The 26,608-nt window shown below is 50.3% G+C and overlaps 1 protein-coding gene across 2 annotated transcripts; it reads left to right on the top strand.

The window, feature by feature from the left end:
* The first annotated feature begins 907 nt into the window (after positions 1–907).
* Positions 908–26,346, top strand: lmo4b (LIM domain only 4b). Of its 2 annotated transcripts, none has more exons than XM_060067289.1 (5): positions 908–1,043; positions 12,885–13,125; positions 19,702–19,798; positions 20,552–20,707; positions 25,443–26,346. In XM_060067289.1, exons 1-5 carry the CDS (start codon positions 938–940, stop codon positions 25,449–25,451), a joined length of 609 nt encoding a protein of 202 aa, XP_059923272.1. In that variant the 5' UTR covers positions 908–937; the 3' UTR covers positions 25,452–26,346. The 2 variants fall into 2 exon arrangements, with proteins under 2 accessions (XP_059923272.1, XP_059923273.1); XM_060067290.1 differs by lacking the exon at positions 908–1,043 and adding an exon at positions 8,586–9,086.
* The last annotated feature ends 262 nt before the right edge of the window (positions 26,347–26,608 follow it).

The following is a 26,608-nucleotide window of genomic DNA, read 5'->3' as shown; positions in this document are numbered from 1 at the left end:
CTGTATGTGGCTCATTGTTCTGCTATGAGAGTTATTAAATAGTAATGCATACATCACACATATCCAATAAACAAATCATTGTGTTAAAGTTCAACATAATGTTCAATTAAGTTTGTAATCTCGGTTTAAACTATTGACCTTTTGGTGGAATTTAATTTGAATATTTTGTCACCGACATAAGCCATCCGTGATAAAATTGACAAATTATCCGAACACATGTATCCTTTTAAGATGAAATAAGAGTCACAGATGAATTTGCAAGATCCACTGGTACTGATAACATCATTATCATTATTACAAACACATGTTTTCAAAAAACCTTTTCTAAAAAGAAAAGTTTAGAAGGAACCAGGGTGAATGGAGGTCTTGCAAACAAGGGCTCATGGACTTGTAGTTTCTTACGTCTTCTCGTAAACTACGAATAGGGGCTTTTAAGCTCGATTTTGAAAATAACTAACTGAAAAATAAATTTCTTCCGGCCTCCCTTCAAGGCCACTCCCCCAAAACAGATGACTAGCCTGCTAGCTTTAGCAACAGGTCTGCAGCTGGCTACCTGCTAGCTTAAGCAACAGGTCTGCAAGAAGCCAGCTAGCTAGGTAAGTAGACAGACAAGTAAGCCATCCATTGGACAGGCTCAAAGGCCTGCGACAGTCAGAGGTACCGGATATTGTTCTTTTTTGTTATCCTAGCGTTTGATTTATCGATTACTGTCCTTATGCAAGGACAATTTGATAAATATGACAATAAATTGCCTACCCTTGCTTTAAACCAGCCCTGAACATCTGGAAAAGAGGTTGGGATGTTCTAGAGATTTGAATGACATGTTTTTGGGGCAATAAATATGAGTTTCTGTACCATTTCCAGATCTCCACTCAGCGGTACGACTCCACTGGCAGCAGTTGCATCAAGATTACAGGATTTCAATTTTTCCTGGAAAATGTACAATGGCAGTAAATTACCCAAACTGCTTTCCAGAGATGCTGCGCTGGATACTAAAGGGTGCGCACGTGACCCCTCCCTCATCCAGGACACAGGCAGTGGAGGTTAGTGTGTGTGTGTGTGTGTCTGAACCGTCTCTATTAATAAACTGTGAGGTGACCAGACAGAGAGCATCATGGGTCTTCATGGCTCTCCCTTCATGAATCTTTCCTTTTGAACCCAAAGAAGCTTGTTTTAAATTGTACATCTTCTTTAAAAACGGTTTAACAAACGTTCCTAAACTTCTCGGGCCTCTTCCTTTCCGTCGTCTCCGGCGCTCCGTGTTCTCTTCCGACCGCCGCACGAGGAACGCCGCGCGCGCCACCTGCACCCGACTAATAAAACTGTCACATGTGAATGAAGCGGGCTAGAAGAGGAGGTGGGGGGAGGAGGGGGGGAGGAGGGGGGAGGTAACACAGATGTCCAAATAAAGTGTGAATGATTCATTTTGCCGAGATTAGCCGCATTCTTCCTCCCTTCCCAGGGTGCAGCGGGAGCGTCCTGGCTTTCAGACGCCCGGCGGATTGTCATCATAAATTGATTTTCCCTCTGAAAGACAAATTTAATTGCAAATGAAATCCAACAAAAAGAACAGGAATGTGTCTGTTTCTGCGTATTCATCACAGCTCCCTCCCCCCTCTCTCTCTCCCCTCTCTCGCTGGGTTCCCATGTCTCTCGCCCGTATGCCTGTGATCCAGAGTGTTCAAACTTAAATTAAGATCTCAGGCAAGATAAACAGTTAAAACCCGTTCCCATGGTTACCCATCACACAGTGTGGTGATTGCATTATAATCCGACAGCAATCAACTCTAAATGAGATGGGGGAGATAAGGGGGCTATTTCCCGTGTGGGGGCGTGTGTGTGTGTGTGTGCGGGGGGGGGGGGCTTGTGTATGTGTGAGGGCTAGTGTGTGTGAGAGCCTGCATGTGCACGTGCGTGCGTGTGTGCGACAGTGTCTGTGTGTGTGTGTGTGTGTGTGTGTGTGTGTGTGTGTGCGTGTGGGTCTGTATGTACGTGCGTGTCAGTGTGTGTGTGTGTGCGTGTGGGTCTGTACGTGCGTGTGTGCGACAGGGAGAGCCAGGCAGAGTTGACTGGCGTGTTTCCTCCTTTGTTGGGCTCCAGTTGGTATTTCCCCTCCAATCACGTGGCTCCGTGTGGCGGCGGCGCGTGACTCCGAGGCCGCTGTTTTAACCAACATGGCGTCGTCGGGCGTGAGCGCCGAGTGGTGAACGGTGTGAGCGTTCTGAGCGTTCTGATTATGTGCGTTGAGAGTTCTTAGCAGTTAGCGTTGTGCGTTCTGAGCATGTGCGTTGTGCGTTCTGAGCATGTGCGTTGTGCGTTCTGAGCGGTTAGAGTTGTGCGTTCGGAACTTGATTGTGGTGCGTTGTGTGCGGTGAGCGTTCTCAAAGTTCTGAGCGTTGTGTTGTGAGCGTTGTCCGTTCTGAGCGTGTGCGGCGAGCGTTGTGTTGTGAGCGTTGTCCGTTCTGAGCGTGTGCGGTCAGCGTTGTGGTGAGCGTTGTCCGTTCTGAGCGTGTGCGGTCAGCGTTGTGGTGAGCGTTGTCCGTTCTGAGCGTGTGCGGTCAGCGTTGTGGTGAGCGTTGTCCGTTCTGAGCGTGTGCGGTCAGCGTTGTGGTGAGCGTTGTCCGTTCTGAGCGTGTGCGGTCAGCGTTGTGTGCGGTGAGCGTTGTCCGTTCTGAGCGTGTGCGGTTAGCGTTGTGTGCGGCGGACCCCGGTCCGAGCTCTGGAAGGCGTCCATTAGGCTTTAAGAAGCTTTCCTTTCGACAGCAGAGCAAACATTTGAACATCTGTCTCAATATTGCCTCTTCTCCAGTCATTTAATTAAAAAAATCTCACTCTTGGAATTTCAATAAAGAAATCTCCCTCTTAAATCCTCTGTTATTAGCTTGCAGATATGTATCGGCCAGTCACAGCTATACCTCACATCTTGGACTGGTTTGGTGTGTGTGTGTGTGTGTGTGTGTGTGTGTGTGTGTGTGTGTGTGTGTGTGTGTGTGTGTGTGTGTGTGTGTGTGTGTGTGTGTGTGTGTGTGTGTGTGTGTGTGTGTGTGTGTGTGTGTGTGTGTGTCGCGCATAGAATGAAAAAAAATACCTGCTAATGAAATAAACTGGTGAAAAACAACCATAAAATTACACATGAAAGTTGTTCATACTCAATCGCTTTACAATGCGTGATTTACTTATGAATTCACATGTGGTAAAACTTGGGACAGAGGGGCAGAGAGGGAGAGAAAGGGCAAGAGAGAGATTCAGATAGAGAGAGAGGGAGAGAGAGAAGCCGAGAGAGAAGGGGGAAGGAGAGAGGGAGGGAAAGAAGAGTGGAGGAGGGTGGGATGCAGGGAGGGATAGAGGAGAGAGAGGGGGGAGAAACAAGGGAGGGAGAGAGGAGAGTATTAAAGAGGGGAGGAGAGTGAAGGGGAGAGAGACTGAGGGTTGGGGGAGTAAAGAGTGCGAGAGAGGGGAGGAGGGAAAGTCTGACAGGGAGAAAGAGGTAGAGAGATGATGGGAAAGAGAGGGAGGAGAAGGGGGAGACTGAACCAAGGAAGGGGGGTGAGGTAGAGAAAGAGGGAGGGAAGGGAAAATGGGAACGGGAGGGGAAGGCAGGGGGTGAAGAGAGAGAGGGAGAGGGGGAGGGAGGGAGAGAGAGAGGGAGAGAGGGAGAGAGGGAGAGGCCAGCTATTGCAAGACCTGAGGCAGACTTTGAGTAGCCGGAAACAACGAAGTCACATGTGACCGAAGTCACTACATCCCCTCCCACCCCCTCTCTCTCGCTCTCTCTCTCTCTCCTGTCTCCCCCTCACTCTCCTGTCTCCCCCCTCTCTCTCCTGTCTCCCCCCTCTCTCTCTCTCTCTCTCCTGTCTCTCTCCTGTCTCCCCCCCTCTCTCTCCTGTCTCCCCCTCTCTCTCCTGTCCCCCCCCTCTCTCTCTCTCTCCCTCCTCTCTCCCCCCTCTCCCTCCTCTCTCCCCCCTCTCTCTCCCCCCTCTCTCTCCTGTCTCCCCCCCTCTCTCCCCCCTCTCTCTCCTCTCTCCCCCCCTCTCTCCTCTCTCCCCCCCTCTCTCCTCTCTCCCTCCTCTCCCCCCCTCCCCCCCTCTCTCCCCTCTCTCCCCCCTCTCTCTCTCCTGAGGTATTAATTGAGTGCGTTGATAAGGGTCGATGGTTGATTCTGTCTAAAGGGGGCGGCTCTATCAGGACCCCGTGCTTTGGGGAGTGGTTTGGGGGCTGAGTTCCCCTCAGGAATCAATCCGGCGTCTTATCTCCGGTGTTGACCGGCGCTGTAAAACAAAGCACACAGCAGGAGATGCCCGCCGTGATTGTGCGTCTTCATTGTGTGTTGTGTAGTTGTGTGTTGTACAGGGGGGCGGATAGTGTGGGCTAGGGTTTGTGGGTTAGATGTTCCCATCCTACCTGTATAGGCCTCCTGTAGGCCTCATATGGCATGATGACCCCTGACCCCTCCAAGCTTATTAATGAAATCTAAAGTCGCTGTATGTTGTTTTGGAGAAGTCTGCTAAATGTAGCAGCCATTCATAGTAACATAAATGTATTATTTATCAGTACAGCCCCCCCCAATGCTAAGAAATACACGATGAAGACATCTCCACCTGTGCACTTTGTATATCTATATATCTATATACTGTATATATAGGCTGTGTTGTGTACTCTGTGCTGCTCGCACCGCGGTTGTGTAAACGGCGTCTGTGTGGATGGGAAGTGAAGGAGCAGTCATTCACTAAAGTGAGGCTGGGAGCCAAATGAAAGATGGTTCCAATTAAAGGAATGGGTGTAAGCGTCTAATAAAGTGTGTCCCTAGTACCAGCCGCCGTAGCCTAATGCATCCCTGCTAATTCGGCCTGACGGATGAGTTTCACACTCCGCTCACGTGCGCAAGAATAATTGTGAGATTTATCACGAGACGTGGCTCTCATTAAGGATTCACGACATTTCATTAAAGCAATATTGTTCTAGAAAGCGGCGCCGGCTGTTTGAGTCGGGGTGTGTGTGTGTGTGTGTGTGTGTGTGTGTGTGTGTGTGTGTGTGTGTGTGTGTGTGTGTGTGTGTGTGTGTGTGTGTGTGTGTGTGTGTGTGTGTGTGTGTGTGTGTGTGTGTCACTACGCTGCAGTGTTTATCCCTTAAGAGGAAACCGATCAGCAGACTGTGTTTACCGACCACTTAGATACGCAGAGAACGCTACATGCTAAACCCACCAGGTAAACACATGTTCACATACGACACACACACACACTCAGAAGCACACACACACACACACACACACACACACACACACACACACACACACACACACACACACACACACACACACACACACACACACACACACACACACACACACACACATGCAGGCACACACATGCAGGCACACACGCGCTCATTCACATCCAACACAAGCAGACTTTCGTGTCAAAAGCCCTTTCAGATTCTAACCCTCCGGTGACATCAGTACTGGGAGAGTCCGCCCGGATGTAGGAGGGGTTAGCCTCTCAGTGCGTCCACTGGGCAGACTGGGAGATCGATAGATGGATCATCTGGGGGGACACGCCCACTAGTGATGTTGAAGCCGGCCAGACAGAGCTTCAGTTCCTCTCTACAATATAATATATATATATATACAATATCATATATATATATATATATATATATATATATATATATATATATATATATATATATATATACAGTATAATATGGTTTGTGGGCCCAGAGCTCATCAGAGACCTCAGGGCAGCGTTGTGAAGTGGTTGTTCCTGCTCTCGCAGACGGCTTCACCACAATATTGCCTCTAATCAGATTCAACCGCTACAAATGCCTGCCGCTGATTGGTCGCATCAGGTCCACCTGACTGTGAAGGCCCCTCCCACTCTGAGTGTCAGGGAGATCATTACAATGTTTTACATTCAGAAGCAGAGGCTTTATCCAAAGCGACTTCTGACAAAGTACATTTGTCAGAAGAAAGAGGAACAACGTTCGTGTCCAGACGTTGTGGGTCTTTATGTTGTAACGTGATCCACGTCAAAGAGGATTGTGTGTCCCCCCGTTGACGGACAATAAAGTTTTCCCCCCTATGAACGGGATCTGGTCGGGTCTGGTCGGGTCTGGTCTGGTCTGGTCTGGTCTGGTCTGGTCTGGTCTGGTCTGGTCCGATTCGGTCTGGTCTGGTCTGGTCTGGTCTGGTCTGGTCTGGTCTGGTCTGGTCTGGTCCGGTCCGGTCCGTGTGTCCCTCCCCACTCCAGAGGTCCGTCTGTCTGAGGGCTGCTGGGTCTGTAATGTAAAGTGTTTGTGAACAAGCAGCCAGTTACTCACTTAGCAGATCTCATTTGAAGATTGGAGGGCATGTACGTGCAGCGTGCACTTTCAGTGTGCACGCTCCCCGTGCACGCCCCTGAGAGGCTTGTTCTCTATCAGGAGATAATCACGGCTTTAATCTCCTGCATCAGTCAGGCCGGCTCACCCCCCGTCTCTCTGCTGAGCAGATAGAGCGCACACACACACACACACACACACACACACACACACACACACACACACACACACACACACACACACACACACACACACACACACACACACACACACACACACACACACACACACACACACACACACACACACACACACACACACACACACACACACACACACACACACACACACACACACACACACACACACACACACACACACACACACACACACACACACACACACACACACACACACCACGCACGCCGCATGCACGCACACGCAACACATAGAACACTACCAGTACCAGTACGACAGAACCCTACCAAGTACCAGTACCACAGACCAGTATCATAGTATCCTATGAATCCATGTTCAAAGTATTCCAGTAGCATCACATATTAGCCCCTTCTTCATCTGAAGTACTTTAAGTTGAGAGCGTTGAGACCCCCCCCCCCCCACACACTATTGTTGATGTTTATAATATACCAAGATAAACCAAACCCCACACACACACACACACACACACACACACACACACACACACACACACACACACACACACACACACACACACACACACACACACACACACACACACACACACACACACACACACACACACACACACACACACACTCTCAAAGTCCCGGGTGCCCTTCCTCGTCGTAATTATTCCGCGGGAGGAAGAGGAGGAGGAGGAGTGATTTCTCCTGCCCAGTTATGAAAAGCTCATTAAAACAGACCCGCAACAAACAGGGCGCTTTGGGAGGACCCCTTTCAATTCCGCTTCATAATTCTCCTCTGTTTTAATCATTTATATCAATTAATCATTCCTGGGAGAGCGGGACATTCACTGGCGTCCGTGGCGCGTTTTTGTTCGACTCGGTTTGAAGACGACGAGGAAGAGGAGGAGGATGAAGAGCCGGGAGAAGTCGTCTGCCAGAAGGGAAATCAAGTCGGAGCGGACGGAATAATTAAACAATTACACTCAAGAAGGAGATATTCTTTATGAGTCTGATGTCTTCCTAATGAAGCCCCGGCGCGCTAATGAAGCCGTTTTGTCATGTAAAACTAATCTAATACCAAACTAAACTAATCTGCTCCCTGAATCTCAAGTCACTCTGAAGAGAGGCTCTCCAACTCTCCAGGAAAACTTCCCCGCTCCCCGCGGCCGGCTCCGGCCCCAGGGCTCCAGCAGGCTCGGACCTGCAGCGGCTCGTCTGATCTGTCTGATAGGGGGAACCCGGGGCTTCTCTGGGGGTAAAACGCTCTGTGAGCCGGGCAGCAGCGATGGTGATAGAGTGAACCTCCGTAACAAGCTATTTAAAAGTCATAAATCACACTACACTCTGCATTAGGGAACATGTCAGGAGCGAATTATCCCGAGTAAATATGTTGTAAAAGATGGCAAGTCTTTATCCGTTAGAAAAAAAAAAATATTGAAAAAAAAATTATATTGGGCGAATTTATAGTGTAGGATTAAATAAATTATCGGATTAAATAGCCATCGAGGTCTTTCAGATTATGGTCCAACCAGTGAACTAAAGATTAATTTAATGGGTTTGCGAATCAGCGGGGCGTGCGGCAGTACCAGGAGCCGCCAGACGATGGCGCCATTACGTTCCGTAAGAGAGCATTTTTTATTAACGTTCACTTTGACTTCAGTACGATGAGAACGAGTCGTTCTTTTGGACATTTGAAAGGAGGAATAAACAAACACATATACTTCCGTGGTGAACACGACTGAACTGAGGTGTGCATTGGGGGCACGTCACGTGATGTTGAAATGTAATCACTCTAATCAAAAATCAACACTTGGACAATGTTTCCTTTACAACCTCTCAACGCGTCTTTAACATATCCTCATTTACGAGAAGGATTGTTCACTTGGTTGCATTAGCCTACTATAACTATTATTACCATTATATATATTATAATTATAATTATTATAATAATATCACGATCCGATCTTAATCATGCTCTCCGCGTCCAGGAACGAAGACATAATAATAAACCACTTCGCTGATTGGCTGCCTTTGTTATTGCTCCTAAATGGACTGCGCGGTGATTGGATGCGGGTACCGTGACGTCAGCCGGCTAAAAGAGCTCTCCACCGGAGCCCTCCGTCCGTCAGCCACACATGCGGAGGCGCGCGTCGAAGACAGTGCGTGAAGCGGGTGTCTTGTGTGTGTACATGTGTGTGCGTGTGTGTGTGTTGCATCTTCAGACGCGTCTCGCTGCACACTTGTCGTTCTTGCGGAGGACATTACCGCCTGCGTGCGTCTCCACTTCCCCGGGCCATGGACCCGCTGCCCCGCAGAGCCCAGACCGACGCCCCGGCTCCGACACCACGGAACCTACCCGCTGGAAATACTATCTGAGAACTCCATTTGCGAAGTGTCACTTGGTTCCTGCGCTCCGGTCCGTGCGTCAGCCAGCTCTCCTCTCGGACCTGGAGGCCGTCTGTCCAGCGATACATCGGCCTAACTTTTTCTACTGTACGGACGTTTAAAGCCTTTTTATTCCGCTCCACGCAGTCCGATCTGACTCTCCGTCCCGTCAAACTCCGCCGTCAGATCCAACCATTACTCTTAAAAAGGACAAGCGAGGTGGGTGTCTATCCCCTACCCCCCTGTCTCCCGGTGTGCGGTGATGGTAGATGGTGTTAGATGGTGTGTTAGATGGTGTGTTAGATGGTGTTAGATGTGGTGGTCACAGTGGAGACACGTCTCCTCCGCTCCATCTAGAAAGGCTGTGTGTGTTTTAAAGAATGTTGGTGATATTTGATATCTTGTTTTCCCTCCTCCTCCACCCCCTTCCCATGCATCCCACGACCGCTCCGAAGCGCTCTCTATTCTACTCCTATATTATACCGCTGCATACTACTGTTGTACTACTGTGGTTATTCTACTACGATGGTTCTACTCCGTTTGACTCTATTCAGCTAGGGTAGTTGTACTTAATTATAGTTCTACTCTGTATTTTACGACAGTAGTTATATTCGGCTCCAGTAGTTATACGACAGTAATACTAATCTGTAGTGTACTTTGATTGGATTATATCGATTGGTCCCTGGTATAAAATAGGTCCATAGTCAAGGACTATAACACCATGTCCCTGTTGTGGTCTTCCAGAACTATAACAACACGTCCTACCAGGTCCACATGCTCCTTGTAGACCAGGAGATTGGGGACTTTGTCCTGGTAGACCAGGAGTACTGGGACGTGTTTCTGGTAGACCGGGGTACTGGGACGTGGTCTTGGTAGACCCGGGTACTGGGACATGGTCTTTATAGACCCGGGTACTGGGACATGGTCTTTATAGACCCGGGTACTGGGACATGGTCCTGGTAGACCCGGGTACTGGGACATGGTCTTTATAGACCCGGGTACTGGGACATGGTCTTGGTAGACTCGGGGTACTGGGATGTGGTCTTGGTAGACTCGGGGTACTGGGACATGGTCCTGGTGGCTGCCCGCTCTGTCGTCCGGTCCTCAGACCGCGTCCTGATCCGAGCTGATTGCCTGTCTGTGTAATTGCCTGAGTTCTCCCATTTAAGTTAAAAGCTCCCCCCTCCTCCCTCTCCCCCCTCTCTCTCCTCCCTCTCCCCCCTCTGAATGAAACTTGACGACGCTGGGTTATTTATCTAGGAGTCACTTTCAGGTCGGCTTTTTGATGCATCTCCTGCTAGATGTAATCAGCGGCCGGGTCTCCTCCGCCGTCCCTAAGAGCTCTGGGTAATGGGGTGGCTGAATAGCCTCCCCCCTCCTCCCCCCTCCCCTCCTCCCCCCCACCCTCCCCCCTTTTCTAATGAGCCTACCTGCCTTTCAACAAAGATTTGGCTTAGCTCTCCGTGAAGTCTGCCCGGCGCGATGGAGGGGGCGGGATTAGGGCGGAGGCGGAGCCCCCGTCAGTTTGTTGGTTTGAGTGCCGGCCGTACGGCCGCGCGCTGGGCTAGGGCTGGGGTCTCGACCCGGAGACGCAGGACAGCAGCCGGCCACGCCGGGGTCAGATCCCTCCTGGGTCTGAAGTCTCTCCCTGGCCGCTCCGTCCTGGAGGTGGAGGGGAGAGACTGAGGGGGTTTGTTTGATTGTCAGTGGAGGCCCTTGTGTTTTCTTATTGGTGGAGAATAATCAGAGCAAGCGTCCTAATCACAGGATTAACCGTGACCACCTGGCCAGTACTGATACTGACCTGGTCACTACTGATACTGACCTGGTCACTACTGATACTGACCTGGTCACTACTGATACTGACCTGGTCACTACTGATACTAACCTGGCCACTACCGATACTGACCTGGTCACTACTGATACTGACCTGGCCACTACCGATACTGACCTGGTCACTACTGATACTGACCTGGTCACTACTGATACTGACCTGGTCACTACCGATACCGACCTGGTCACTACTGATACCGACCTGGTCACTACTGATACTGACCTGGTCACTACTGATACTAACCTGGTCACTACTGATACTGACCTGGTCACTACCGATACTGACCTGGTCAGTACCGATACTGACCTGGTCACTACTGATACTGAGCTGGCCAGTACTGATACTGACCTGGTCACTACTGATACTGACCTGGTCACTACCGATACTGACCTGGTCACTACCGATACTGACCTGGTCACTACCGATACTGACCTGGTCACTACCGATACTGACCTGGTCACTACTGATACTGACCTGGTCACTACTGATACTGACCTGGCCACTACCGATACTGACCTGGCCACTACCGATACTGACCTGGTCACTACTGATACTGACCTGGTCACTACTGATACTGACCTGGCCACTACCGATACTGACCTGGTCACTACCGATACTGACCTGGTCACTACTGATACTGACCTGGTCAGTATCGGTAGTGAGTTAGAGTTTAGTGTTAGGGTAAGGGTAAGAGTTAGGGTTAGGGTGGAGGGTTAGGGTAAGGGTTAAGGTGGAGGTGAGAGCAGGTCACTTTCTTCCGTGCTTGGATCAGAGTCACCATCGTGTTCCTGATTTGATTAACCGTTGATTGTTGTTTGTACCATGTGGGCCCCAGAGTCTGTCCACATAATTATTAATAACACACTTGATAGGTAACAGGTTCTCTCTCTGTGTAGGGTCCTTAATCTCCCGTCTGGTAGTAATAACTTACTCCTTATCTTATCCTGTTTTCTATCGGACATACCGCATGTGGAACGATTTAACACAAGTTAAATGACCTCTTTATTTCCTACGATACGATAAGACACAATAGGACGATAAGACGTGGTTCGTACAGACCATGGGTTTCTTGCACAACACAAAATGTTTAGCAAATGAAGTAAACATCAGCTATCCCCAAGTGATTCCCTAAGCTAATATATATTAATCCCAGCCCAGACAGTCAGTCGGCTGGTGCAGGGTCAGTAGACTGGGCAGCTTGACGGATAGAGACGGAGATGTACAGAATAAAATGAGTCAGACAGGCGACAACACACAGAACACGAAATAAACGAGAGATAAAAGGCTCTCAATGAGGCGGAGTCAGCAGGGTGAGGTGCAGGTCTGGGGTCTGTAGGGGGAGGTGCAGGTCTGGGGTCTGTAGGGTGGCCCCGAGGAGCCCCTGCAGTCAGACCAGAGCCCTACGGGGCCCCTCACCCTGGAGTCAGACCAGAGCCCCCCCTGGCAGTCCAGTCCCCCTCTAACGTGTCCCCCTCCCCTCGGGTGGTCCAGTCCCCCTCTCTAACGTGTCCCCCTCCCCTCGGGTGGTCCAGTCCCCCTCTAACGTGTCCCCCTCCCCTCGGGTGGTCCAGTCCCCCTCTAACGTGTCCCCCTCCCCTCGGGTGGTCCAGTTCCCCTCTCTAACGTGTCCCCCTTCGTCCCCCTCTGAAGTGTCCCCCTCTAACGTGTCCCCCTCCCCTCGGGTGGTCCAGTTCCCCTCTCTAACGTGTCCCCCTTCGTCCCCCTTCGTCCCTCTGACGTGTCCCCCTTCGTCCCCCTCTGAAGTGTCCCCCTCTAACCTGTCCCCCTTCGTCCCCCTCTGAAGTGTCCCCCTCTAACGTGTCCCCCTTCGTCCCCCTCTGAAGTGTCCCCCTCTAACGTGTCCCCCTTCGTCCCCCTCTAACGTGTCCCCCTTCGTCCCCCTCTGAAGTGTCCCCCTCTAACCTGTCCCCCTTCGTCCCCCTCTGAAGTGTCCCCCTCTAACGTGTCCCCCTTCGTCCCCCTCTGAAGTGTCCCTCTCTAACGTGTCCCCCTTCGTCCCCCTCTGAAGTGTCCCCCTCTAACCTGTCCCCCTTCGTCCCCCTCTGAAGTGTCCCCCTCTAACGTGTCCCCCTTCGTCCCCCTCTGAAGTGTCCCCCTCTAACGTGTCCCCCTTCGTCCCCGCTCTGAAGTGTCCCCCTCTAACGTGTCCCCCCCCTCTCCAGGCACCATGGTGAACCCGGGCGGCAGCGGCCAGCCCCCGGCGGCGGGGTCGGGCTCCCTGTCGTGGAAGCGGTGCGCGGGCTGCGGGGGGAAGATCGCCGACCGCTTCCTGCTGTACACCATGGACAGCTACTGGCACAGCCGCTGCCTCAAGTGCTCCTGCTGCCAGGCGCAGCTCGGCGAGATCGGCTCCTCCTGCTACACCAAGAGCGGCATGATCCTCTGCCGGAACGACTACATCAGGTAGGCCACGCCCCCACGCCCCCCTGGACCCAAAGGGGCTTGGTTCAAACCCCCTCAGTGTCAAAGGTCAACCTGGAGGTTTCCTCGAGCAAGATGACCCCTGACCCCTACCTGCTCCTTAATGACCTGTGTACTGTCTAACCCATACCTGCTCCTTAATGACCTGTCTCTGTACTGTCTAACCCCTACCTGCTCCTTAATGACCTGTCTCTGTACTGTCTAACCCCTACCTGCTCCTTAATGACCTGTCTCTGTACTGTCTAACCTCTACCTGCTCCTTAACGACCTGTCTCTGTACTGTCTAACCCCTACCTGCTCCTTAATGACCTGTCTCTGTACTGTCTAACCCCTACCTGCTCCTTAATGTCTCTAAAGTCATTTTGGGTCTGCTAAAATAAATATAAATATTTTCTGGCCAACAATGGATTAAATGTGTAAAGTAATAAAGTAATCAATAGCAGAGATCACTGTAGGGCCGTCCGTATTAATAAAAAATAAATAATAATATAGTCCCCACGGATTAGTTGAGAGGAAGGCCGAGGGGTGGTTGTATGTCTCTAGCGGTGGTTGTGTGTCTCTAGCGGGCGTTGTGTGTCTCTAGCGGGCGTTGTGTCTCTCTCACAGGCGTTGTGTCTCTCTAGGGGCGTTGTGTGTCTCTAGCGGGCGTTGTGTGTCTCTAGCGGGCGTTGTGTGTCTCTAGCGGGCGTTGTGTGTCTCTAGCGGGCGTTGTGTGTCTCTAGCGGGCGTTGTGTCTCTAGCGGTGGTTGTGTGTCTCTCTAGCGGGCGTTGTGTGTCTCTAGCGGGCGTTGTGTGTCTCTAGCGGGCGTTGTGTGTCTCTAGCGGGCGTTGTGTGTCTCTAGCGGGCGTTGTGTGTCTCTAGCGGGCGTTGTGTCTCTAGCGGTGGTTGTGTGTCTCTCTAGCGGGCGTTGTGTGTCTCTAGCGGGCGTTGTGTGTCTCTAGCGGGCGTTGTGTGTCTCTAGCGGGCGTTGTGTCTCTAGCGGGCGTTGTGTGTCTCTCTAGCGGGCGTTGTGTGTCTCTAGCGGGCGTTGTGTCTCTCTCGGGGCGTTGTGTTTCTCTAGTGGTGGTTGTGTGTCTCTAGCGGGCGTTGTGTGTCTCTAGCGGGCGTTGTGTCTCTCTCGGGGCGTTGTGTCTCTGGCGGGCGTTGTGTCTCTCTTGCGGGCGTTGTGTGTCTCTAGCGGGCGTTGTGTGTCTCTAGCGGGCGTTGTGTGTCTCTAGCGGGCGTTGTGTGTCTCTAGCGGGCGTTTTGTGTCTCTAGCGGTGGTTGTGTGTCTCTAGCGGTGGTTGTGTGTCTCTAGCGGGCGTTGTGTGTCTCTCTTGCGGGCGTTTTGTGTCTCTAGCGGTGGTTGTATGTCTCTAGCGGTGGTTGTCTCTCTAGCGGTGGTTGTGTGTCTCTAGCGGGCTTTGTGTGTCTCTAGCGGTTAGACAGACGGCCGTAGAGCTAGTAGCTTCTGTTGTCTGGGACTCAAACCAACTCTTTTCGGGCGGGTGGACGGAGTTCTTTGGTTTCCAGGGGACAGTGTCTCTGTGTGAGAGAAGCAGCTAGAGAGAGAGCGAGCTAATCCAGAAGAGTGGCGCTTCGTTAGGGGAGAGCGTCTTTTTAAATATTCTAGTGGCTCTGTGGGAAGCGTAACCATGGCGTCCCGGGTTGTGACTCATCTGGGGGAGAATAGTCTTTCTGTGACAGTCACACACCGGGGGTCAGGGCGGAGGTCAGAGCCGTCCTCTCCTCCACCCTGGCCGGTTCGGTCACTGTTTCCGTTTGAAAAGTAACGAGAGCTTCCGGGATATTCCACACGAGAAAGGCAGATTTAGCTCCGGCCTGCGGAGGGATCTGTTGAGGCTTGCAGTGTGAAGCGTCTGTGTGTGTGCTTTGGCTCCTCAGCAGCAGGTGAAGGAAGCACTTGATTTGAAAGGGGGACTATATAACCTGATTAGAATAGAGTGGAGACGTCTGTCCACTTGTACCGACTGGAGTGTGTGTAGGGGGGGCAGAGTGAGAGAGTGTGTGCGTTGGAGGAGACGCAGAGTGGGAGAGTGTGTGTAGGGTGAACGGAGAGTGTGTAAGTGTGTAGGGCAGCGTGAGAGTGTGTAAAGGGTAGATGGAGAGTGAGAGAGTGTGCGTAGGGAGACAGAGAGTCAGAGAGTGAGAAAGTGTTTGTAGGTAGATGGAGAGTGAGAGAGTGTGTGTAGGTAGATGCAGAGTGTGTGTAGGTAGACGGGTAGTGAGAGAGTGTGTGTCTGTAGATGAAGAGTGAGAGAGTGTGTGTCTGTAGATGAAGAGTGAGAGAGTGTGTGTCGGGAGACTGAGAGCCCTGGACTGGCCTTCAGACCTCTGTCTGCACTCATAAGAACCTTGTGTGTATGAGTGTGTGTGTGTGTGTGTGTGTGTGTGTGTGTGTGTGTGTGTGTGTGCGTGTGCGTGCGTGGAGGAGGAGGAGTGGGGGGGTGCTCAGTCAGTCTGTCTACACAATTAAAAGCTTTAATTATGGTCGTTGCTGTGTGTGAGCCCTGATGGGGTTTATCTGATGGGCTCTGCTGCCTGCCTCGTATCCGCTCGCCGTGACGCGTCCGAAATGAATAAGAGCCACATCGCAAACAAAACATTTAATTAACCAAATTGGCTTTTGAGACAGAGAGAGAAAAAAAAACATGCAACTGGCCTTCACAATAATCCTCTCTCTCTCTCTCTCCTCTCTCTCTCTCTCTCTCTCTCTCTCTCTCTCTCTCTCTCTCTCTCTCTCTCTCTCTCCTCTCTCTCTCTCTCTCTCTCTCTCTCTCTCTCTCTCTCTCTCTCTCTCTCTCTCTCTCTCTCTCTCTCTCTCTCTCTCTCCTCTCTCTCTCTCTCTCTCTCTCTCTCTCTCTCCTCTTAAAGGGACAGCAGGCTCGTTTTGTGACAGAGCACCAAAGTTCTGCTTCTCGTACCTAAATCAGCCGCTGCGGCTCCAGACGTTCTTCTTCGATGCGACTGATATTGAAATGCGTGTGTGTGTGTGTGTGTGTGTGTGTGTGCGTGTGTTGACGCATCGGCCGATGGGTGCAATGTGTCTCATTATGGTTTCAGAGGCGGGTCTGGTTGCCCACCATCCATCAATCAAGCGAGGAGAGGCAGTGATTGGACAAAGAGCGGGCTCTGTGTGTCCAGTGTTGGTCAGGTCTTATTTGTTGAAGTCGAGAAGGGGGATTCATTTACACAGCGTTTGCAGGACTCAGTGAGGGGGAGAGAGGGGGAGAGTGGGGGAGAGAGGGGGGAGGCTGTCCTATTTAATTGAATGAGCCTAGGTAATTAAATGGCACTTTTCCAATAGAAGGTGTGAGTTAAATCTAATAGTTGGTTATTTAATAGCACTTTGAAGGGAGCCCACTCCAGCGATGTGACAGCCCTCAGACGATGGGACACAGAATAGAGAGAGAGAGGGAGGAAGAAGTGGGATCTCGGAAATTAATTAAATCGCACGCAATTTAGGAGAGAAACGTTTATCTTGATTTGTCATAACAGAATTAATTCAAGGCCTCAATTCACTGGAGGCCAGATCTGTTACTCTGAATTAACCAAGTGGTTGATCCCCCCCCACCACTCGCACACGCACGCGCACACACACACGCACACACACACGCTCTTAAAATCTCTCGAGCACACTCACCCACACACGCCCACACACACTTATGGTCACACGCACACACACACACACACACACTCACCAACAGATTCACCCACTTGCTCAAACATGTGTGCTCTCTCTTTCACACACACATACACACCAACACACACCTACACATACACACACACACACACACACACACACACACACACACACACACACACACACACACACACACACACACCGCCCCTCCGAGCCCGCCTCTAGTGCAGCCCTGCCATTATGCAAAGCCCTTCCTAGTATCAATACGACCTCCTGCTTTTAAGGTGCCCTGTCTGCTCATGTAGAGAAGCATTTTAATGGACCGCCTTGCAGAAATCATTGTTGTGGGGGTAATTTTACCCCCTGCTCTCCCAGGCCGCTCAAAGAGCTCTGCATTTAGCCGCCAGCATCAGAGCGACCGGCTGCACCTCCGCCGCCGCAGCCCTGAAACCCAACCGCCGGCGGCGGCGGGACGCGCACGGCGGGACGCGCGCGGCCCCAAGTTGTTATTTTATTATTAATAGAGGGCTTGTTTGGAATAGTTTGCAGCTCTTCACGTCGACGGCCGAGAGAGAGAGAGAGAGAGGGGGGGGGGGGGGGGGCTGAACACAAGGCCGGGGTCCGTCCTGATAATGATCAGGGACCCTCCGAGAGAGAGCGGCTGAAACCAGATGTGTCATCGCAATTAAGGAGTCCCCTGGCGCTAATTATATCGACCGGGGGCCCGGTCGAGGCCCTCCGCTCCGCTCCAGCGGACGGGGAGGCCATTAGAGTCCGAGTGCAAACTGATAGCAGCTTAATTGAGCACCGAAAGGCCGCGCTCCTCTACAGCAGACGCCATCGGCGGTGTCCCGGCCCGGGTGATTAACCTGGCTGAACGGGAGGAGGAACAACAGGCCGACTCCACACTCCTCCACCGCGCGCTTTGTTCCCGCTCGCTCACGCTGGGGAAATTAATAGGGGCATAAATTAGCCCCACGCACGACGCGCCCGCCATCGGACAAAGTTTGGGAGACGAGAAGTCTGTGCGGGGAGGAGGAGGGGGAGGAGGAGGAGGAGGAGGAGGAGGTGGAAGAAGAGGAGGAGGAGGAGGTGGAAGAAGAGGAGGAGGAGGGGGAGGAGGAGGAGGACGGAGGAGGGAGGAGGAGGAGGAGGAGGAGGGAGGAGGAGGAGAAAGAAGAGGAGGAGGAGGAGGAGGTGGAGGTCTTTGAAGAGGGCCCGGGTGTGTCTGACGGATCCACCACAATCTGTTTAGTGTTTCCTGCACAAAACGCCGTGGCGCACAATGGCGCTAAAACAAAAGGCTGCGTCCTCATTTCCTCTGGCGCCGCCCGCCGCCGCCGCCGCACAATTGGAAATGTTGTGACAACGGCTCCAGTTAATTAGTTTCTGAAATTGAGTTTTGATGGAGTCGTTCCAATCGATGCCAAGGCAGGATTTGTTTCTTCTGAGCCGTCGCTATTGGAAGCCATTTTCTGTCTGTCTGGGATAAACAACCCGCTGAAAAAACCCCTGCGTGAAATACAAACAATCGGCATTGTCGATATATCTCCCGATAACCTGGCCTGTGATTGGTGGAGACAGACGGCAAAACAGGAATTATTTTCCTACATCATCACAGATCATTCTAATAACATGTGTAATATATCTTCTAATACTGAATCATACACATGCATCCTAATACATCATTCTAATAACATGTTTAATATTATAATGACCAAATCCATCTAAAACTGAGTAATCAACCTGCATCCGAATACAATAAATCATGATAATAACACGTATGATATATCTTATCATATGTTATATTAACATAGAATAATAATAGAGAAGAACAACACTGTTGTTTGTCTTTGACTTAAGGATTGCAAAACGCAAATGAAATCATAAATGCTATCCTTTAATCTAAATCACCTTAGTGATTTCGGATGCATGTTGTTTTAATTTGTATTTTCTGTTTGTCCGTAGTCAACTTAATGTTATTCGTGCACGTCAATGTTACCCCCCTCCCCCTCCACCCCCCCTCCCTCCCCCTCCCCTGGTCGTGTCAGGTGTCGGCTGTTATTTGATTGCGGAGGAAAAGTGCAGTGATGGAGCAAACAGGCCTGCTGAGATATGATGACAAATGGCCCCAGATCCCAGTAAATTACTTTCGGTTCAAATCGAAATTTCATTCAGTTTGCTGTTCGGCGAGATGAAGTAATCTAAATTGTGGACTCAGAAGGAAGATAGAAGGAAGCGGGAGCAAGCCTTTCATTATCCAGAGGTAGAGCGAGAGGGAGAGAGAGAGAGAGAGAGACAGACACAGACAGAGAGGCAGCGGGCGAGAGAGAGCGAGAGAGAGAGAGAGAGAGAGAAGGTTAGGGACGAAAGAGATGAGCAGAAGCAAATCTAAAGTGTTGACACTATGATTGAAAAGGTTAACCCATGCACGTTATATATCACCCTGTAATGGAACGGCGAGACGTGGGCGCTCTAATGGCGAAGGCGCTCTGTCTCCGCCCAGACGCACCGTCAGACCCTCTTAGGCCTGATTGCTTATGGTCCAGGTTATTACTGCATTACGCACACAACCCGGCGCTCCTAAAGCACTGCACCGCTGCCCACTGCCTGTGGGGGCGGAGCTTCTGCCTCCGCGCGCGTGGACGTGTTGTCTTGTGGCGGTGGTCCTCGAGATCCACATTAAGTGGATCTGAAGGGTTTAAGTTAGAACGAATCAGAGGAACTCGGGAGGCGGTTGTGTTGTTGTTATCGCCGCCGTAATGACCCCCCCCCCGATCCCAGGTGTGTGGCTGGAGAACAGTTGTAACATGCGTGTTGTAACATGGAACATGTGTACTGACTGGTCTGTATGACTGTTTGTACTGACTGGTGTGTACTGACCGTCTTTCTACCTGTCTGTCCACCTGTCCAGGTTATTCGGGAACAGCGGGGCCTGCAGCGCGTGCGGTCAGTCAATACCGGCCAGCGAGCTGGTGATGAGAGCACAGGGCAACGTCTACCATCTCAAGGTAAAACTACAGATAACAAACTACATTACCCACAAACCCATCTACCAGCTCAAGGTAGAACTACAGATAACAAACTACATTACCCACAAACCCATCTACCATCTCAAGGTAGAACTACAGATAACAAACTACATTACCCACAAACACATCTACCAGCTCAAGGTAAAACTACAGATAACAAACTACATTACCCACAAACACATCTACCAGCTCAAGGTAAAACTACAGATAACAAACTACTTTACCCACAAACACATCTAACATCTCAAGGTTAAACTGCAGCAATAAAGAACTACATTACCCACACCCACATCTACCATCTCAAGGTAAAACTACAGGGATAAAGAACTACATTACCCACAAACACATCTACCATCGCGAGGTAAAACTACAGATAACAAACTACATTACCCATAAACACATCTACCACCTCAAAGTAAAACTACAACCAACAGGAATAATGAACTACATTACCCACAAACACATCTACAAGCTCAAGGTAAACTACAACTACCAGTGAATAATGAACTACATTACCCACAAGAGAGAGACATATTCCAAACAAACTACAAACCCCAAAACATACAATTATTCAGCTCTTACAAAACATGCTATATTCCCCTTGTAGTTTGTTTCTAGGTTTATATATTATAAAAAAATAAATTGTTATATCGTCAACCCCTCCAATAGCTAGCTAACCCACGTTATCTGAGGATGGTGCGTGATCTAACCTCCACCCTCCACCCCCCACAGTGCTTCACCTGCTCCACCTGTCGGAACCGGCTGTTGCCAGGCGACCGTTTCCACTACATCAACGGCAGTTTGTTCTGTGAACACGACCGTCCCACCGCACTCATCAACGGACATCTGAGCTCCCTGCAGGCTAACCCCCTCATCCCCGACCAGAAGGTAACCCCTCACCCTTAACCTCTGACCTTTAACCTCTAACCCCCTCAACCCCGACCAGAAGGTAACCCTTAACCTCTGACCCTTAACCCTTAACCTCTAACCCCTGACCTCAAACCCCAATCCCCTGATCCCAGATCAGAAGGTAACCCTTAACCTTTAACCCCTAACGTCTAACCCTGACCCTAACCCTACCCTAACCCTAACCCTGACCCTACCCTGACCCTCACCCTGCAGTCTATTGGTTGAGGATTAAGGAGATGGATGACATGTGTCTGAGTAGGAGGAGGGGTGGAGAGGAGACATCTTGTTTTGGAGCTCACAGCGCTGTAATCACATCTATACATATATATATATGTGTATATATATATATATATATATATATATATATATATATATATATATATATATATATATATATATACACATATATATATATATATATATATATACACACACATATATATATATATATAGGATATAACCTCATAGGGAGAACAGACCAAACATATAGAGGTATATAACATCATGTAGGGTGGATATAGCGGGCAATAACATAATGTAGTATTGAACATCATGTATATATATATATATATATATATATATATATATATATATATATATATAACATGTATATAACCTGAGGTACACGGTATCTCTGGAGTCACCCTGCTCTGAATGACACAAGGGAGCGGTCTAGAGATTAGGATGTAGCGTGTGTGTGTGTGTGTGTGTGTGTGTGTGTGTGTGTGTGTGTGTGTGTGTGTGTGTGTGTGTGTGTGTGTATGTGTGTGTGTTTTGTATGTCTTTGTGTGTTTGCACATGTTCGCGTGTTTCTGAGTGCGTTTGTGTGTGTGTGCGTGGGTGTACGCGTGTGAGTGCGTATGTGCGTGTATTTCTTTCATGTCAGAGACGGACTAAGAGAGGAATGATATTGTTGGAGCATGTATTTCACCTTGAGTGGTTTTATGAGTAGATGAGAGGAAGGACTCCATTAAGTCCCCCCCCCCACCCCTCCCCCCTCTCCCCCACTCCCCTCCCACTCTCTCCCACTCTCTCTCTCTCCCACTCTGATCGCCTCTCTCGCCCCGGCCCTTTTAAGAGCTTGTCACTTTTACAAATCAACTGTAAGAGCTCTGAGAGCACCTCGCGTTCAAATTGAAAGCCGCGGCATTATCTAGCTTAATTTTAAATGTCTGTTTAAGTCCTGCCCCTCGCCTCTGCTCGCTGTGGTAAACACCCAACTCATCCTTTATTTATGCCCTAACATCAATTGTGGTGAAAAGTCTGAATTATTGATGCTAAAATGCAATCTGAATATTGGTCCGGGTGCCTTAATTATATCTCAGGAGGAATTATTAAATGAAGCGGACGCACGGCTGGGTCGGAGGGGGCTGCGGTACGGTGGTGAATTACCCCCCCCCCACCACGAGAAGAGCACCGCCACACTTAGACCACGTTTACGTCTCGTAGTTCGCTCTGCAGAACATCGCGTTGAAATGCTCTTAAGGTGGTTCACGATAAGTGAGGCTCAGCCCCTCTGTCAGCGCCAGACGCCTTGCCGTTCTGGACAGAACACGCAGAACACTCAGAACACTCCGGGGTTCAGAACACTCTGGAGAACAGAACAGAACACTCTGGAGAACAGAACAGAACACTCTGGAGAACAGAACAGAACACTCTGGAGAACAGAACAGAGAACAGAACAGAACACTCTGGAGTTCAGAACACTCTGGAGAACAGAACAGAGCACTCTGGAGAACAGAACAGAGCACTCTGGAGTTCAGAACAGAACACTCTGAGCAGTTCAGTTCTGCTCCAGTTGGACTTCAGATTAGCTGGGTCTTAGTCAGGCTTTATGTTTAATATATGGAGGGGGGGGGGGCGTGAGGGGAGCAGTGCATTATGGGAATAATCACGAGAGGAGTCAGTATAGCTCCACACCCCTGGGCCATCATTTGTCAGGTGGCACCGTGGTAACCATGGTAACGCTGCTACCCGGCGGCCAATCGGGGCACGGCAGGAAACGATGACATGTGGCCCCGCCGGCTGGGCCGTGTCACCGCGGCCGTCCGCCGCGCGCCGGTTTGTTATCGTTCCTGGAGGCGCAACGTGGGCGTCATTACTGACACGCCCGGCGCCATTTTGAAATGTCGCCGGTGTCGCCCCGGGTGGTGATGTCGTGTGTGTTCGCCGTGCCGACGCGGTACCATCATGCATCAGGCACGGGACGTTGTGCGTACATGCCTTATGACGTGGTGGGAATGGAACCCAAAACCCTGGCAGGGTTGATGCCCTGCGCTCCACCAATGAAAGAACATATTAAACCTTTCCTAACCATGTACGTATGTTTATGTCTCAACCATACGAGAGGGCTGGCGTCCTGGTGATTTAAAGTGAGACTACAGCGTGCCGTAAGTACGCTGCGATACAGCTCCGTCATGCTCAGCTACGGAGCGTGTGGAGAGAGGCCTTTGTTTATCAGTGCAGAGGGTCGCTCAGTGGAACCCTGAGGAGCCCTAACTGTTGGCTTTGATGCCCTTATTATGACGGCCAGGATGGTTTACATTAGCTTCATTATTGTTATCATGGCCGTCAAGTGTAGGAGTGTTCATTGAGTCTTAGTGTTCAGTGAGGTCTGAGCGATGCAGTGAGCTGTAGTCTTTCGTGTTAGTTTTCAGTGAGTCTAAGTGTTCAGTGAGTCTTAGTGTTCAGTGTCTTAGTGTTCAGTGAGTATTAGTGTTCAGTGTCTAAGTGTTTAGTGAGTCTGAGTGTTCATTGATGTCTGAGTGAGGCAGTGAGCTGTAGTCTTGAGTCTTAGTGTTCAGTGTCTTAGTGTTCAGTGTTCAGTGTCTTAGTGTTCAGTGAGTCTTAGTGTTCATTGTCTTAGTGTTCATTGTCTTAGTGTTCAGTGTCTCAGTGTTCAGTGTCTTAGTGTTCAGTGTCTTAGTGTTCAGTGTCTTAGTGCTCAGTGCTCAGTGTCTCAGTGTTCAGTGTCTTAGTGTTCATTGTCTCAGTGTTCAGTGAGTCTCAGTGTTCAGTGTCTCAGTGTTCAGTGAGTCTCAGTGTTCAGTGAGTCTCAGTGTTCAGTGTCTCAGTGTTCAGTGTCTTAGTGTTCATTGTCTCAGTGTTCAGTGAGTCTCAGTGTTCAGTGTCTCAGTGTTCAGTGAGTCTCAGTGTTCAGTGAGTCTCAGTGTTCATTGTCTCAGTGTTCAGTGAGTCTCAGTGTTCAGTGTCTCAGTGTTCAGTGAGTCTCAGTGTTCAGTGAGTCTCAGTGTTCAGTGAGTCTCAGTGTTCAGTGTCTCAGTGTCTTAGTGTTCAGTGTCTTAGTGTCTCAGTGTTCAGTGTCTCAGTGTTCAGTGTCTTAGTGTTCAGTGTCTTAGTGTTCAGTGTCTTAGTGTTCAGTGCTCAGTGTCTCAGTGTTCAGTGTCTTAGTGTTCATTGTCTCAGTGTTCAGTGAGTCTCAGTGTTCAGTGTCTCAGTGTTCAGTGAGTCTCAGTGTTCAGTGAGTCTCAGTGTTCAGTGTCTCAGTGTTCAGTGTCTTAGTGTTCAGTGCTCAGTGTCTTAGTGTCTCAGTGTTCAGTGTCTCAGTGTTCAGTGTCTTAGTGTTCAGTGTCTTAGTGTTCAGTGTTCAGTGTCTTAGTGTTCAGTGTTCAGTGTCTCAGTGTTCAGTGTCTCAGTGTTTAGTGTCTCAGTGTTCAGTGTCTCAGTGTTCAGTGTCTTAGTGTTCAGTGCTCAGTGTCTCAGTGTTCAGTGTCTTAGTGTTCAGTGCTCAGTGTCTCAGTGTTCAGTGAGTCTCAGTGTTCAGTGTCTTAGTGTTCAGTGTCTTAGTGTTCAGTGTTCAGTGTCTCAGTGTTCAGTGTCTCAGTGTTCAGTGTCTCAGTGTCTCAGTGTTTCAGTGCTCAGTGTCTCAGTGTTCAGTGTCTTAGTGTTCAGTGTTCAGTGTCTCAGTGTTCAGTGTCTCAGTGTTCAGTGTCTCAGTGTTCAGTGTCTCAGTGTTCAGTGTCTCAGTGTTCAGTGTCTCAGTGTTCAGTGTCTCAGTGTTCAGTGTCTTAGTGTTCAGTGTCTTAGTGTTCAGTGTTCAGTGTCTCAGTGCTCAGTGTCTCAGTGCTCAGTGTCTCAGTGCTCAGTGTCTCAGTGTTCAGTGGGGTCTGAGCGAGGCAGTGCGCTGTAGTCTTGAGTCTGCGTGTTTACGTGGGGTTCTAGCGTGGCGGCGCTGCTGTCGTCGGGCCGGGCCCGCTGCCCTTGGTTTATTGTTCTTCCTTCAGCACTCCTCTCTAATCTCCCGGTCCGGACGGCAGCTCCTGGCTCGGCGGCGTGACCCTGGAGAGACAGCCGCCTCCCGGCGTCCGTCTTTTTAATTAGACCCCCAAAGTTGGAGTTTGCAATTACCAGCCGCCTCATAGACGGCCTCCCAGTGAGTTGGGAGCGGAGGGGAGAGCAAATTATCCCTTAGCGGTGCGGAAAAAAAGGGCAAAGAAAAGTTGGTTGAATGTCGGAGTAAGCGAGACAGATAATTGTCTTTTCTCTCGTAATTCAAGAAGTGGCTGTGGAGGCGCGCCGGGCCGGCAGATGGTTTCCATGGCCGCGCCGATCAATAAATAAGAGAGAGCTGCTTGGCTCCGGGGCTTCCACCACTGCTCTGCTGGACCAGCGCCCCGGGGCCGTGAGGTCGCAGTGACTCAGGCCTCGAAAGACCTCTGACCTTTGCGTTTCTCTCTGTCTCCTCTGTCTCCAGGTGTGTTAGAGATGGAACCCGGACAGGAAGCTGGAGGCGTGCCTTCATTTTAAGCCCCTCCCCCTCCACCATCGTGCTCCTCCACCCGCGGCGACCACGGGGGATCAGCACCCTGGGAAGACCGCACCCTCCATCCCAGACCTCCTGACACCGCGCCCTCTCCAGATCCTCATCTCTCACACAGCCTCCTGCTTCGGCTCGGCCTTCCTCCCCAAATACGGGAGAACAAACTCTCAAAGACGCCAGCGCCGTCGGAGCGCCAGGGTCCCGAACCCGGAGCGACTGAACTCTGGTCGGAATTCCCAGAGAACTTTGGCAGCGGTCCGCGGAGAGCATCGGAGAGGAGCGGCCGAAGAGAAACGAATGCTCTCTGGATTTGGCATTCGCTCGTTTGTTTAAAAGACATTTCCGGGAAACCAGGACCTTTTTAGTTTCCCTCTCTTCGTTTTCTATCCTCGATTCCCGACAACATGTTGTTTCCACTTTCTATATTTTAAATGTTGTAAAAGGGATGTGTTTATTCTTCGGTGATTTATATATATATCCTAAAGGTATATATATATATGTCTATATATATGTAGGGGGTTTAAAAAAATAAAAGAATCTGTGGCTTTTCGTGGGAAACCAATCATGGACTCTCTTGGTGTATTTGTAAAGCTATCATGTATGTACAGTATGCATGTCAATGTTGTTGTCCAAGCGTGGTTCCAGTACACGTATCCCTCCGCACCGAGCCCCACCACTCCAATAAACCTCCGTCTGTGGCAAGCTGAAGAAAGATAGTCCGTTCATGCTCATGTAGAAACATATAAATGCTGAATGAAAGAAATTTATTTGTGATATTTTCCGAGACATTTGCTCCAGTACGGTGTATTTAATAAAATAATAAATAATGCAAAAAACACGGACGCTCTGTTTGGCATTGTGATTTGACCAGGTCTGTATTAAGTCTGAACTTCATCAGGAGCATCACATGAGACCTCGCATCTGCAGCCTCACATGAATACATCTACAGCCCCATGTACAACCCAAGGGGCGGCATGTGGCTGAGCTGGGAGAGCGGGTCGGCTGGCAACCGGAAGGTCGCTAGTTCGATCCCCGGCTCCTCCTAGCTGAGTGTCGAGGTGTCCCTGAGCGAGACGCCTCCCCCTGACTGCTCCTGACCA

The sequence above is a fragment of the Gadus macrocephalus genome, chromosome 12 (genome assembly GCF_031168955.1).
Source record: "Gadus macrocephalus chromosome 12, ASM3116895v1".
Lineage (NCBI taxonomy): Eukaryota > Metazoa > Chordata > Actinopteri > Gadiformes > Gadidae > Gadus > Gadus macrocephalus.
Note: the sequence above shows the minus strand (reverse complement) of the source record. Positions and strands in the feature narration are given on the sequence as shown.